This window comes from Chiloscyllium punctatum, chromosome 39 (genome assembly GCF_047496795.1).
Source record: "Chiloscyllium punctatum isolate Juve2018m chromosome 39, sChiPun1.3, whole genome shotgun sequence".
In the NCBI taxonomy this organism is placed as follows: domain Eukaryota; kingdom Metazoa; phylum Chordata; class Chondrichthyes; order Orectolobiformes; family Hemiscylliidae; genus Chiloscyllium; species Chiloscyllium punctatum.
The window spans coordinates 40488388-40504190 of NC_092777.1; the positions used below are offsets into that span (position 1 = coordinate 40488388).

General features: G+C 40.1%; 1 protein-coding gene across 23 annotated transcripts in view; it reads left to right on the top strand.

Moving 5' to 3' along the window:
• rbfox3a (RNA binding fox-1 homolog 3a) overlaps positions 1–15803 on the top strand; it is a 1527015-nt gene that overhangs the window by 1384989 nt on the left and 126223 nt on the right. For 22 of the 23 annotated variants that reach the window (XM_072558494.1, XM_072558496.1, XM_072558499.1 and 19 more), the window contains one exon: positions 6380–6520. In XM_072558494.1, coding sequence (XP_072414595.1) covers positions 6380–6520 — 141 coding nt within the window. The remainder of the gene's footprint in view (positions 1–6379; positions 6521–15803) is intronic. The other variant, XM_072558484.1, reaches the window with a different exon arrangement.

Here is a 15803-nt window from a genome sequence, read left to right on the forward strand (position 1 = left end):
AAATTCACAAAAGTGATTTTACTGTACTCTCCACTTTATCTATGACAAGTTCTATATCATATGAACTGGCCAAATGGTTGTGTGAACTGCTAAACTCAGGTTAAGCAAGTATCCACTGGCACAGTGAGGACTTCTTCATATTTGTAAATATCATGCAGGACTTGCATGTCAAAAGCAATGCAATGTCCTTGTGCTCATTTGACATTCCTAGCATATTCACCATTGTACCACTCAACAAAGTGATATACATCTGTACTGTAGTACTATATCCTGGTAATCTCTAAACACTGTAAACGAATTTGGGATTTTCATGCTCACAATGCAGTTGCATCAACTGATGTATAGTAATACACAGCACTCTTTTCTCTGCAAACAGAAAGAATATGTGCACCCTGTTTTAAATGTGCCTGTTTCACCTCAAGAAAATAGTTGATAGCCATTTGTTGGTTCATTTCTCAGGGTAATGCCTCACCTAATCAGAGCAAAACTTTTTAACAAAGCCTGGCTATTATTTATCCATCACCTTTAGTTGGTGCATTCTCCATGGAAATATCTTTACTATCATAGTTCACTTGCCACCCAATCAACCTTCTCCTCTAATACATTATAAGTGCTGTTTTTCTCTTGAAATTGGATTCTTGTGAATTGTCCTGATGAGTGCAGGACATAAAATTTTTACAAACTGTCTTTTTTTTCAATAATACTCAAGACTGTAACATTGATGAATGTGTGGTGGTTTGATTCCATTGTATTTGATGTGTTTATTGTGTGGAGCTTGTGTGGCACAGATGTTGCTTGCCATTTATCAGCCCAAACCTGAATGTTGGCCTGGTTTTGCTGTATATGGATGCAGACAGCTTCAGTTCTTTAGTAGTTTAGAACTCATTCATGATACTGAACATTGTGCAATCATCAGCAAATATCTTCACTTCTAATGTTATGGCAGAAGGAAGTTCATTAATGAACCAGCTGAAAATGTTTATGCCGGGAATAATAACTATGAAAAACTGGACTGTTGTGGTACACAGTAGTGTATCCCCTCTGAGCCAGGAGGCCCAGGATCAAGTCCACCCGCTCCAAAGGGGCTGATAAAATCTCTGAACAGGTTGATTAGAAAATATCTATGATGAAAATCTCCTGCAGCAATGTCCTTGACTGAGGTTATTGACATCAATCCCCTGCAACTGTCTTCCTTAATGATAGCTATGATTCCAACCAGTGAAGTTTCCTTCCTGATTATCACTCATTCCAGGTTCAGCAGTGATTAAGACTAGTTGAGGACCTATACTGTCAAGAATCTGACTCAGAAGTGAGTGTTGCAGCTATAAGTATTTGTAATTGTATTTGTGCCGCATCAGTGTCTGCTCTGTTAGCTTTTTAAGCGTAGTTGGTGTCAAATGACCTATCCTTGTCCCTAGTGTATTCACAACACATTATACCTAGTTCCCCAAAGCATTGTAATATCAGGTAAGACAAATTGGGGTACATTCTATCATTGTTTCAGCTCATTGTACCCAATAAGCAGTAGTCCCAATAATAGTTCACTCAGAAATCACTATTGACCCCTATAATCTTTCAACCCAATACATTCATTTACATCCTAATAGTTAGACTTTGATTTATGTATGACTACTTTGACCCCATCTTTGCTTATTTCCTACTTTCTCTTCTCATTATGCACATTTTCAAGGCAATTTTGGCAATTTATTTTTGACCTTGTTGCCCTTGACATGTACCTTTTTTCCTAGTATTTATATTTTCCCTGCCGTTATTTGTACAGCATGTTCTGACAGTATTCTCCTAGCCAGTCTGCTTAGGATAATGATGTAGCTTTTATTTATTGCAACCCTTTCTCTTTGAAAGAGGTTGAAGTAGTTTCCAATAAAGTGTAAAAAGAGCTAAATAGGCAGAGATTAACGATACTGCCACAATAGTAATTAGAAGTGGTAAAATTAGATCAGTCTGCACTATAGAAGTTTTGTAAGTGGTGAAATGTAGAAACTTGTTCCGCGTTGTGCAATTGCAGCATCTGCTATGGATTTTCCTGCTGTGCCAGGTTAGACGGTTAGTTGATTTTCACTCAGTGCTTGCTGAAATGGTTTTCCAAATCTAGTTACCAATCCTTCCATTTAGCTTGAATTAACTGCAAAATGAAGATACAATTGCCAGAAGATTAAAATGGGGACTATTGAAATATACATTTGCAAATCTAAGTCAGTGCTTCTAGTTAATTGTTTCAAATGCTTTAGATGTTTCTCTTTGAAATTCATGCTTAGAAATGGCATCAGTTGACCATTTGAGATTTCTTGTGTATCCTCAAAATTCCCAAAGAGACCATATTATTTATTCATTATTTTGTGATCTGTGTGAACCAAGATCATTTTCGCTTAAATTTACCTTTGGTCATTCAAATTGAATTGATGTAAAACATCTCAGTTTTAAGAGAAATGAATGCCCATATTGATTCAAACACCAGTTCCAAATTATTACAAGTTTTAAGGAATAACTGAGTTGTATTTAACCCTTAGACATAAGCTTACACAGAATTCAAGTTTTCCTGGCCAGCCATTTATTTTCAGTTGTCAGATTATACAATGTAATGCTTGGAAGACTGGATTGCAATATAAAGCTGCTCAGCTGTTGGATTATTCACATTACTACATTATCAAACATCTTACACTAAAATAAATGTTTAAAACAATCATCATTTGAATGTTTGTGAAGTTATAAGACCCTGTAATACCTTTAGAAAAATCAAGTCTTTAATGCATTTGGTTTGGATTTTTGAGGTCAAAGAAAGCTGAAAGGTACCCACTGTTCAATAACCTTGCAGCTGCCCAGACTTCTACTGGGCTTTAGTGTAACAATGTAAAATAACCAGAGAATTTCATTTACTGGGGTATCCTCTGTAGAAGATCTGGAACTTTATGAATTGAACAAACAATAGTATATCTTTTCAACCAATCAGATGCTTTCATTTACTTGTCGGAAGCACAGGGTGACTACTTCACACACAGTTTCTGACTCATTTGTTAAAAGCCACAGCTCACAGCAACTGAGGGGAAATAAACTGGCTTTCTTCAGGCTTGAGGTGCTTTTTTTAACTCCAGGACTATGGGCATATCTTTCTCTTGTGGAAGTCCAGTGGATTCTGACTCATACCCATAAACTGTTCAACTAGTTGGAAGCCAATCACATTGTTGTTGGCAGGAGGAAGGCATTTGTCAATGGCACCATTCCACAGGCCAGTTGAACCTTCTGAAGATAGGTCACTGGACTTAAAGTGTTAACTCTGCTTTCTTTCCACTGATGCTGCCAGACCTGTTGAGTTTCTTCAGCAATGTTTGTTCTTGTTTCCAATCTTGTTGCCTGCCAGGTTTCCCACCAGATATACCTCCTGGCTCCAGTTCATCCCCCACTGCTTGAACAAATAGCAGTGTAAACAGCACATACAATGAGTGTCAGATAACTTGCCTTTATAAGGTGCAGTAATCCTTTCCACATATTCTTGTTTTTTAAAAGCAGTCCTTTTCCCATTTTAGTCCGTAATCAGGAAAACAGGAAAATAAAGAAGATATGATCTTTACATTGGCAAGTTAAACGTCCTATGCAACTCTGCTGGAAGTGATAGTAATAATTCTGCGCATATATAACTTAGAACAGTATTTAACTTCATGTTGATTAATTCCTCTCTCTGACACTTTCATTATTGACCAACAGAAGCTGTTAGCACAGCTAAAAAAGTGAGAATCAAAATCCGTGGTGACTGACTGAGCGTTTACTCCTGGCACTGTTTTGTCTTTGTTTTGTTGGATACTAGCTGATGTACAATTTTGGGCAGTTTTGTTTTCTCACAATTGTTATTGCTTACTCAAGTCAAATTCTGAACAGTGTAATGACAACAGTGGAAAAATTAAACCGCCCAATTCCTTAGACAGTTCATGATGCAAATTCCTAACAGTAGAAAGGGTGGGGTTCTATCATGTCCAAGGATTAGATGTGAAGGTTAAGACTTACATGATAAAGATGCTTTATTTGTGAAGTAGGCCTAAGTCATTGTCTGCAAAATATCAAAATTGATAACATAGAAAATTTAAAAGTAAGGGTAATAAATTAAGCTTAAATTACTCATAAGAGTCGGTATCTGCTGGGAGCACTTTCATTGCCAGGCATCTCTACATAGAGTTGTCTGTTGCATATAATTGTTATAAATTTCACAGCTGTCTGACATCACAATGATAGACGAAGAATTGTTTAATGCAAGAAAACCTTTTAAAGAGTACTAGTATTTATTCACAATGGCAATATTGTTAAGTCCCATTAATTTCTTTTTGCCAGGGAATGTAATGTTTTTCCTATTGATTTATCACAATTACTATGATTGTCATGAGCTACTATTGGTATGACAAGGAAAAGCCGATTCTGTTAAATATGATACTGGGTTTCTACATATTACAGTAGCGCAGCATCCATGGCCTGCCATTCTTTGAATGATGTACATGCCCACACACAAAAGCTAACTGCCCTGGAACAAAATTCATATGAGTTTTTGTTTAAATCTTTGTCAATTAGCAAACGTACAGTTTAAACAGAATCTTACAGCAAAATAAGTGCAATATCAATAATTTTATTTTCATTGAAATTACTGCACAAATCCAGTTCCTGTAAGTCACTCAAACCAACTGCCATGTTGATGATAGAGGACTATTGTGATGATCTGAACCAGCTCCAGTCTTTCATTAACCAGTTTATGCTCAGTGTTCAAACATACAAATTATATTGTTGCAGTCAATCGCAATCTCTTTTCATGTTTGACACATCACCTTGTTTTAAGTTTGCAAAAGATCAGAAGAGCAAACTGTTACAGCTCAGACATAAGCTCTGCATTGTTACTGACACACTGGGGGTTGGGAATAATTGACATTCCATCAAATGATACAGCTTCATGAGATCATTCTTAATTGAGAAACTATCCAAAATCAGCTTAGTGTTTGTGTTCAGCCTTCTCAAGTAATTGGCAAGAAAAATATGTTCGGGATTTCAGGGCACATGAGTAACTTTTCAGAATCAAAATTACTGTATATGAAATATTTTGAAGACATAATTTACACAGAATCAAAGAAAGTCCTGTAATTAAACATGGTCGGTGTATTGTGAGCTATTATTTGATTATTCCTACGGTGTGGATATTGCTAAGGCTGTGGGGAGCATAAGACCTCAGTCAAGAATCATTTTAGTTTTCCCACTTAATAATTTTTAACTTTGTACACCCCACTTAATAAGTGAATTGACGTCAATTCTACCTTTATATATGGGCTAATGGTGGATTTTTGATGGAGGTTTTTTCACTCACTCAATGTTTCAATGTGCTACTTGAAAGTAGTGTTTTCCTTAGAATGGATTATCTTAAAGATTGTTTTGTATTTCCCCTTTTGATTTATGTGACCTTTCTCCCACAGTGTTTTGTTGAAATTTGATTCTGCAAAAGAATGAGAGTTGTGGTATGAATCCTGGTCAGATGGTGCAATTGGCTGTGGCCAAATATGGTCCTTGAATAAAAGTGTAGTCACGTTGGCTTTATCATATTGTTCTAGAGGACATAGCTATTGCATAAGTTACAATAATCATGCAAATACCTTTCTCTGCCACTTAATGAAACATACTGCATTCTGAAACCTTTTGACATATTGCACAGTGCTAAAATATGGAATTGCATTAAACTTGACAATTAGTTCAAATAGCAGTACTGGGCCCATGATGCTCTTTTTTGTGCATAAATGTTTTTAATCATGAAGTTGGACTGAGAACTGACTGAAAATATTACTGTATTAGATTTGTAGGTGTGATGATTGTTGTAAAACCATCAGCACTTCTTCAGAATACATTAGGAATTCTTCAGATCCTCTTACTAATTAGTTTGCCATGATCACAAAATAAGTCACATGATTTTTCAACCACTTAGAAATGGAGCAATTAGCTTCATGTAATTATACTGGGTGTAAAAGACAATTTCACATCTTTGCATAGAGGCCCGTTCCTAATGAACACTATTTTCATTCCTAGATTTGGTCTTGCAAGTGATCTATCAATACTCAAATTGTCCTTTGTTGTTGTTCCCCTGGGTAGTTCAGAACAATGCACATTCCAACATTAAATAGATTGTACTTTAAAAGAGAATAGTAAGAAAGGAGGGGACCGTGACTAATGGGGAAGGCATGCAAATATGGCTCTTCAATTTGACAGTCAATTTGGATTCAAAATGGCTATTTTGGGAATGAGAATGCCTCACCTTACCCTAACCTCACTTTCATGTCATGGCTGGCATGCTTTGCGTGTTACTTGCCTGTTGTTTTATCATTGCCTTTTACCGTTCTCCCAGCAGACAGATGAAGCCGCACAGACAGATTCGTCACAGCAGCTACAGTCATCAGAGACCACAGAGAAACAGCAGCCCAAAAGGTTACATGTCTCCAACATTCCCTTCCGATTCAGAGACCCTGACCTGCGACAAATGTTTGGGGTAGGTTCATAGCTTTTAATCATAGATGTAGCAAACACTTTCCCTGCCTCAGAAATTCTGAGCTCTGACATGTATATTCACACTTGGTCAGCATTCTATCATCAGGTGCAATGGAAGTAGACAGCACAACCTTTATTGATTGAATGGTTTACAGATTGGATGATTGATTGTAATTTTACAGGAGAAAGAGATGGTGGTAATTTATTGTGGCAGTGTCAGCACACTTCAAAGGCCTTTAATTAGGGATTTTGCACTTAACGCCAACATTTCCAATCAAGTGATTTGAAGAAGCTGTATTCTTCATTTTGACAATTTACTACAAATGTGCAGAATTACAAAATGTTTGAAACTGTTATTTTTTAATTAAATGTGGAATAACATCCCTGCTAACTTCCAGAGCTGCCACATTTTACCACCAAAGGTTAAGACAGGTACAAATCCATGACCCTCTCCCCGTAGGCAATCTTTTGTTACACGATATTGGTCTCATGATAGTAATAGTTGTTAATTGAAACAGAGAGCAACGCATTCTTTCTGGAGGAACTTGATTATATAATCTTTTCCATATAAGTATGAAAGGACATGCTATGTTTAGAACAAAGTGCAATGACAGTACATGCATATCCATTTTTAAAAACAATGAACAGAGAATGCAATTCATTTGCTTCATATGCTCCAAATCTCTAATTAAATGATCCTGCATGAGAATTAAAATTGGGCCATGGAACCGTCCAATCATGCCTTTACATTGTCACTGCATTCAGTGTATATTCTGACTACAGTCTTAAAACATGAAGCCTGCTACAAGTAGGCTGAGGGCACATCATTTTTGATCTTTTTGCATTAACTGCTTGTAGTAGTTTACCTCTCCCAGAGGTCAGATGGCTGTCAACTGCAATAAATTATTTATAAACTTAAAACCTGACTTGGTGTGTGTCCTTTCTCAATAGAACCTAATAACAACATATTATATTGAATTTGGAGATTACAAGATATCTTTTCCTCTGGGTATTAATTTAAATTAATACCCAGAGGGTATCTGGGATGATAATAAACAAGTCTGTAGAATATGGTACCAAACTTTTTATTTCCATTATGATGGCTCCTTCAAGTCTTGCTCACAGCCTGGAATGAATGTTGGTACATTAATGAAAAGAGGAAACAGAAAATAATGTAATGTGTTTCTTCAGGAGTCTGAAACCTTTTTAAAGACATGTCTGAGAAAATCCTGAAGAACTGTGCAGCAGCAGGCTTATTTGGAAACCAAGTGAGACTCAAGGCTGATTAAATCCTCAGGATCTGATGGCCAACATCTTTGGGTTTTAAAGGAAATGACTGTAGAGATTTTGGATGCCTTGGTTGTACCCTTTCAAAATTTCCTAGATGCTGGAAAGGTCATAGTGGATTGGAAAATTGCAAATGTGACATCCCAATTCAAGAAAGGAGGCAAGCAGGATACAGGAAACTGTAGATCAATTAACCTAACATCTGACAGTGAGATAATTCTGAAATCTATCGTTAAGGAAGAATGTGCAGGATGGTTATAAGGAAACAGTTTGGAGGTCTTTTATTTGAGGAAAGATATAGTGGCAGTCCAGAGAAGGTTCACGAGCTAATGGAGAAGAGATCAAGTAGACTGGGCCTATACTTCTTCAAATATAGAAGAATGAGATGTGATCTTATTGAAATAAATGAGATTCTTACGGGTACTTGTCAGGATGGATGTGGAGAGTTGTAGGAGAGTCTAGAATCAAAGGGAATAATTTTAAAGTGTGGGTTTGTATATTTAAGACAGGAATGAGGAGGAATTTCTTCTCTCAGAAGGCAGTGAATCTGCAGAATTCTTTCCTGAAGAAGGCTGTTGAGGCTGGTTCGTGAAGTATGTTCAAGATTAAAAGACACACGTTGCCATCAGGAAGAGTTTATCTTTGCTTGTACATAATATGGTCTTCATCAAGCAGCGTGAAAACATTTTTAACAATTATTTTCAAAATTCTTTGCGGATGCATCAAGCACGGTGGATAGAAGAGCCAGTAAATGTAGTGTATTTGGACTTTGGAAAGTCATTCAACAAACTGCTACATTAAAGCTTACTGTGCCGCTTAAGAATTCATGGCATTTGTTAAAGATGGAGGATTGCCTAACAACAGGGGAATATATTTGGGATAAATTAATCATTTTTATATTGACAAGTTGTAACTAGATGGGCACCACAGGGATCTGTGCTGGGCTTCAATTCTTTGCAGAGCTGAAAAATGTGTTGCTGGAAAAGCACAGCAGGTCAGGCAGCATCCAAGGAGAAGGAGAATCGACATTTCGGGCATAAGCCCTTCTTCAGGAATGAGGAGGGTGTGCCAAGCAGGCTAAGATAAAAGATAGGGAGGAGGGACTTGGGGGAGGGGTGTTGGGAATGCAATAGGTGGAAGGAGGTTAAGGTGAGGGTGATAGGCCGGAGAGGGGGTGGGGGTGGAGAGGTCAGGAAGAAGATTGCAGGTTAAGAAGGCGGTGCTGAGTCTGAGGGTTGGGACTGAGATAAGGTGGGGGGAGGGGAAATGAGAAAGCTGGAGAAATCTGCATTCATCCCTTGTGGTTAGAGAGTTCCTAGGTGGAAGATGAGGCGCTCTTCCTCCAGGCGTCGTGTTGCTATGGTCTGGCGATGGAGGAGGCCGAGGACCTGCATGTCCTTGGCAGAGTGGGAGGGGGAGTTAAAGTGTTCAGTCATGGGGTGGTTTGGTTGGTTGGTGCGGGTGTCCCAGAGGTGTTGTCTGAAACGTACCGCAAGGAGCTGGCCTGTCTCCCCAATGTAGAGGAGGCCACATCGGGTGCAGCGGATGCGGTAAATGATGTGTGTGGAGGTGCAGGTGAATTTGTGATGGATATGGAAGGATCCCTTGGGGCCTTGGAGGGAAGTAAGGGGGGAGGTGTGGGCGCAAGTTTTGCATTTCTTGCGGTTGCAGGGGAAGGTGCTGGGAGTGGTGGTTGGGTTGGTGGGGGGTGTGGACCTGACGAGGGAGTCGCGGAGGGAGTGGTCTTTCTAGAACGCTGATAGGGGAGGGGAGGGAAATATATCCTTGGTGGTGGGGTCTGTTTGGAGGTGGCGGAAATGACGACGGATGATACGATGTATATGGAGGTTGGTGGGGTGGTAGGTGAGGACCAGTGAGGTTCTGCCCTGGTGGCGATTGGAGGGGTGGGGTTCAAGGGCAGAGGAGCGGGAATTGGAGGAAATTCGTTGGAGAGCATCATCAACCACATCCCACAGGAGGGGAAATTGCAGTTTTTGAAGAAGGAGGCCATCTGGGTTGTTCGGTATTGGAATTGGTCCTCCTGGGAGCAGATGCGGCGGAGGTGAAGGAATTGGGAATATGGGATGGCATTTTTACAGGGGGCTGGGTGGGAGGAGGTGTAATCTAGGTAGCTGTGGGAGACGGTCGGTTTATAGTAAATATCCATGTTGAGTCGGTCACCCGAGATAGAAATGGAGAGGTCTAGGAAGGGGAGGGAGGAGTCTGAGACGGTCCAGGTAAATTTGAGGTCGAGGTGGAAGGTGTTAGTAAAGTGGATGAACTGTTCAACCTCCTCATGGGAGCACGAGGTAGTGCCAATGCAGTCATCAATGTAGCGGAGGAAAAGGTGGGAGGTGGTGCCCAATTCTTTGCAGTCAATATTAATGACTTGGATGAAAGGACATTGCACTTATATCATGTGGGAAAATGTGAAATCATCCTCTTTGGTTGGAAGAAGTAAAATATTACTCAAATGGAAGGAGATTACAGAACGCTTCAGTACAAAGGGTGTCCTAGTATGTGGATCACAAAATGTTAGTATGCAGGAGAGCAAGTAATTCAGATTTCAAATACAACCATAGAATTTTACAGAGGTCATTCAGCCCATCACATCTATACCAGCTCCTATAAGATATACCCAGTTAGTCCCATTGTCCAGCCCTATCTCTTTAAATTCATCACTTTTAAATGTATATCCAGCTCTTTTTTGAAACGTTTGATGGAATCTGCTTTGACTGGTCTCCCAGGCAGCACATTCCAAATCCTAACAACTCTCTGAGCAAAGAAGTTTCTCCTCATCTCGCATCTAGTTCTGTTGCTGACAATTTTGAAATTGTGACCTCTAGTTACTGACAAACAAACGAGTGGAAACAAAATATCCTTCTTTACCCTGAAAAATTGTCCATCAAATTGATCATCTCAATAAGTTCACCTCTTAATTTTCTCTGCAACAAGGAGAATAAGACCAAATTCTCTAATTTTACCTTGTATCTAAAATCCCTCAGTTCTGGTGTCATTCTGATATATTGCCTTTGAACTCTCTCCAGGGCTTTAATATCCTTCCTTCAATAAGGTGGCCAGAACTGAACAGAAATTGACTAATGGTTTGTCGAGGTGAAGCATCACCTTCTTGCTTATTTGCTCTATGCCTCTATTTATGAACATAAGGATCCGAGAATCCTTCTGAACAACTGTTTCAACTTGATTGGCCAACTTCAGAGAATCATGCAAATGAATCCTGAGGTCCCCCTGCTCTTACACTCCCCACAAATTTATGAAATTAAGCCTGTTTTATCTCTCCATGTTTTTTCTACCAAAGTGCATTACCTCACATTTGTCTACATTGAAATTAATGTGCCAGGTATATGCCCATTTAGTCGATTTGTCAATGTCCCTCTGAAGGTGCTCAATATCATCCTCACAATTCACTGTTCTCCCCAGCTTGTTCATTTGCAAATTCAGATATTTTGACCTCAACATCCCTCTCTAAATCATTTATAAATCGTAAAAAGCAAGGGTCCCAACACCAATGCCTGGGAAACACCACTTTTAACTCGTCCCCAATCTGAGAAGTGCCTACCCTTTGTTTCCCATCTTTTAGCCAACTTTTAACCTATGCTGCCAATGACTCAACAATCTACATATTTCCAATTTGCTAACCAACCTACCATGTGACACCACTTTATGAAAGTCCAAATATATAACATTCACAGTATTATCCTCATATATTGCCTGTGGCAGCCTCATCAAAGAACTCAATTAAGAAAAACAGAAATTGCTGGAAAACCCAGCATGTCTGGCAGTATCTGTGGAGAGAGGGAGATGTAAAGTAGGTGTGAAAAGGAGAAAATGGGTCTGTATGCTAAGACCAAAGCCAACAAGACCTGCCAGGAGTGGTGAGGTTGTTTTTGAAATGGAAGACAGAGGTCATGCCTTGAAGTTTTTGAGCGCAATATTGAGTCCTTGAGGCTGTAAGACATCTCGGTGGAAAATGAGATGCTCTTCCTCCAGCTTCCTTTAACTTTGTCAGAACACTGCAGCAGGCACAAAGTAGAAATGTCAGCATGGAAGCAAGATTTAATGAAATCACAAGCAACTCTCTCCAAGGCTTTAATATCCTTCCTTCAATAAGGTGGCCAGAACTGAACAGAAATTCTTCCAGATAAAGCAGAGGTGATCCCTTACGCTGAGATAATGCCCTTTGGTGCAAAACTCTCCCACAAGGTGAAGCAACCTCTACGCATCTACCCTGTCAAGCCCCTAAAGGATCTTATATATTTGAATAAGGTCACCTCTCATTCTTCAAAGGTCCAGTGACTACAGGCCCATATTGGCAGAGAGCAGAAACAGTGAAGTTGAAACAATGAAAGGAAAAGTCAGAAATGGTGAAGGTGAAAGCAGAACGGAAAGTGAAAACTGATTGGTTTTTCTAAATCTGATGTATTAGAGAAAGACTTGTGGGTGAAATGCCAAGTACAACATGAGAAAAGATGTGTCACATACCCCGCACAGAGAGACAGGAATAACTGGAGCCCATGTGGGTACCCATTGCAACACCATTGACTTGGAGAAAGTGAGACGAGTTAAGGGAGAAGCTATTGAAAGTGAGAATGAACTCAGCCAGGTAAAAGAGGGTGTGATAAGTATGGAGTGTCCAGGCCTCTTTTCAAGGAGGAAGTAGAGAACCTCCAGAGATTCCTGCTGAGGATGAATGCGTAGAGGGTTTGCAAATCCATGGTAAAGAGAAGCCAGTTAGGGTCAGAAAACTAGAAACTGAGGTAAACTGTTGGGAGAATCACGAACGTCAGTGGGAATAGACTGAACAAGGCAGGGGAAGCAGAGTCAAGCTTAGAAAAAGTAAGTTCAATAGGACAGGAATGGGCTGAAATGATGGTTTTGCCAGGGCAGTCTGTTTCTCTATTTTGGGAAGAGGGTTTCAGTGCACTGTGTGGAGTTAGGGGACTGTAAAGAGAGATGCTGTGGCGGGCAGATCTCTAGAGGAGGTGAGGTCAGTAACAGTCCTAGACACAGCAACTTGATGTTCAATAGTAGGGTCATGGTCCAGAGTAAGATGGGAAGAAGTGTCTGTTAGTTAGCACTCAATCTTTGCAAGATAAAGGTCAGTACATTTGCTGACAACAGCATGACTCTTCTTGGTAGTTGATAACAAAGTCAGGGTTATACTCTGAGAGAATGGAGAGTAGCAAATTCAGAGGGAGGTCGGTTAGAATGAGTGAGTGAGGAGAGCAGAGAAATAAAAGTAGCCAGTATCATATCACAATTCTCAATGAAGCAATCCAGTGCAGATAAAAGGCCAGAGGGAGGGGTCCAGAGTCCAAGTGGAGGGCAGTATTGGAGATAGTTGAAGAGTCTTTGGACAGGAGTCCTCTCCCACTCCAAAGAGGTGGGCATGAAGACGAAGGTTATGGAAGAGATGTTCGATATCATTTTCATGCCACAGTTCATTGAGATGGGGGCATAAAGCAAAATCCTTGACAGAGCATATATTGCTCAGCATTAGATTAGATTAGATTACTTACAGTGTGGAAATAGGCCCTTCGGCCCAACAAGTCCATACCGACCCTCCGAAGAGCAACCTACCCAAACCCATTCCCCTACATTTACCCCTTCACCTAACACTATGAGCAATTTAGCATGGCCAATTCACCTACCCTGCACATTTTTCGACTGTGGGAGGAAACCGAAGTACCCCCACACACAGAGAGAATGTGCAAACTCCATACAGACAGTTGCCCGAGGCAGGAATTGAACCCGGGTCTCTGGTTCTGTGAGGCAGCAGTGCTAACCACTGTGCCACCGTGCCGCCCCTTAGAGGGAGGAAGATCTGATGGTACAGTGAATTTAATATTGTGTGTTTCTGTTAGGTTACTTTTATTGCAAGAAGAATTGATTATAAAAATACTGAAGGCTTAATTGCTACATCTATACAGAACTTTGGTGAAATCATACCTGGAGCATTGCAATCAATTTTGGTGTCCTGATTTAAGAAGGCCTATACTTATATTGGAGGCAGTTCAAGGAGATTTCTCTAGATTGATTTCTGGGATGAAGGGTTTCCTTCTGAGGGAAGGTTGAGCAGCTATGTGCAATATTCATAGGTGTTTAGAAGAAAAGGAGTGATCTTATTGAAACATACTAAATTCTGAGAAACTTGTCAGGGGTGTAACTAGAACTTGGGAACAAAGTTTCAGAAGAAAGGATCTCCATTTAAAATGGAGATGAGGAGGAATTTCTCTTCTGAAAGTCATTAATCTTTTGGAATTCCTCCCCCCAGAGACAAGTGGAGACTGGGTCATTGAGTATGTTCATGGCTGAGCTAGACAACAGAGTTATAGAGTCATAGAGATTTACAGCACAGAAACAGACCCTCCATGCCGACCAGATATCCCAACCCAATCGAGTCCCACCTGCTAGCCCCCAGCCCATATCCCTCCAAACCCTTCCTATTCATATATCCATCCAAATGCCTTTTAAGTGTTGCAATTGTACCAGCCACCACCACTTCCTCTGGAATCTCATTCCACCCTCTGCGTGAAATAGTTGCCCCTTAGGTCTCTTTTATATCTTTCCCCCCTCACCCTAAACTTATCCCCCACCCCAGGGAAAAGACTTTGTCTATTTATCCTATCCCTGCCCCTCATAATTTTGTAAACCTCTATAAGGTCACCCCTCAGCCTCCGACGCTCCAGGGAAAACAGCCCCAGCCTGTTCAGCCTCTCCCTATAGCTCAAATCCTCCAATCCTGGCAAATCTTTTAAATCTTTTCTGAACTCTTTCAAGTTTCACAACATCTTTCCAATAGGACGGAGACCAGAATTGCATGCAATATTCCAACAGTGGCCAAACCAATGTCCTGTACAGCCGCAACATGACCTCCCAACACCTGAACTCTGTACTCTGACCAATAAAGGAACGCATACCAAATGCCTTCTTCACTATCCTATCTACCTGCGACTTCACTTTCAAGGAGCTATGAACCTGCACTCCAAGGTCTCTTTGTTCAGCAACACTCCCTAGACCTTACATTTAAGTGTAGGAAAGAAAATAAACATAATTTGAAGTCACGTTGGGTGGCTTGCCATCAAGCTTCTGCCCAACCTAACTCTTATGACAAAAATATCACTTTCCATGACAGTCCTGTGGTTTGTTTTTTACAATCTGTTAAGCCGTTATTTATGTTTCCTTGTCAACTATCTTGCGGAACACTGATTATCATACATGCTCATATGCTTATTATTTGGACCAATGAAAACAAAACTGGGGTGGTCATTCTCTGGCACCCTCTGGGAAAAAGCTAGATCTTTGAGTGTCAAAAGTTAATAGACGAGTGTCCCTTGCAAACTGAGAAGCGCAGACCCAATGTAATCCTGCATAACTCTATACCGATGCTCCAGAAAGCTGAACAGGAGGTATTGGTTCCAAGAGGATAAAAAAAGAACATAGGAACAGGAGTCAGCCATTCAGCCCCTCGGGCCTATTCTGCCGTTCATTGAAATCATGGCTGATCTGTGGCCTAACTCCATTTAGCTGCCTTTGGCCAAAATCCCTTAAGAACTTTGCTTAGTAAAAATGTATCAATCTCAGATTTGAAATTCACAACTTGCTTAGCATCTACTGCCATTTGTGGAAGAGAGTTTCAAACCTCTACTGCCCTTTGTGTGTAGACATGCTTCCGAACATCCCTCGTGAACCATCTGGCCCTAATTTTCTGTCTATGCTTCCATGTTCTCGATTCTCCAACTAGGTGGAAATAGGTTATCTTTATTTACCATGTGTTTTCCTGTTAATATCTTGAAAATTTTGATCAGATCACCCCTTAAATTTCTAAATTCTAGATTTTTTTTATAATCTGTCCTCATAACCTAACCTCTAAAATCCCAGTGTCGTTCTTGTAAACCTACATTGTACTCCCTCCAAGTCTAATATTTCCTTCTTAAGAAATGGTGCCCAGATCTGCTCACAGTACTCTAAGTGGG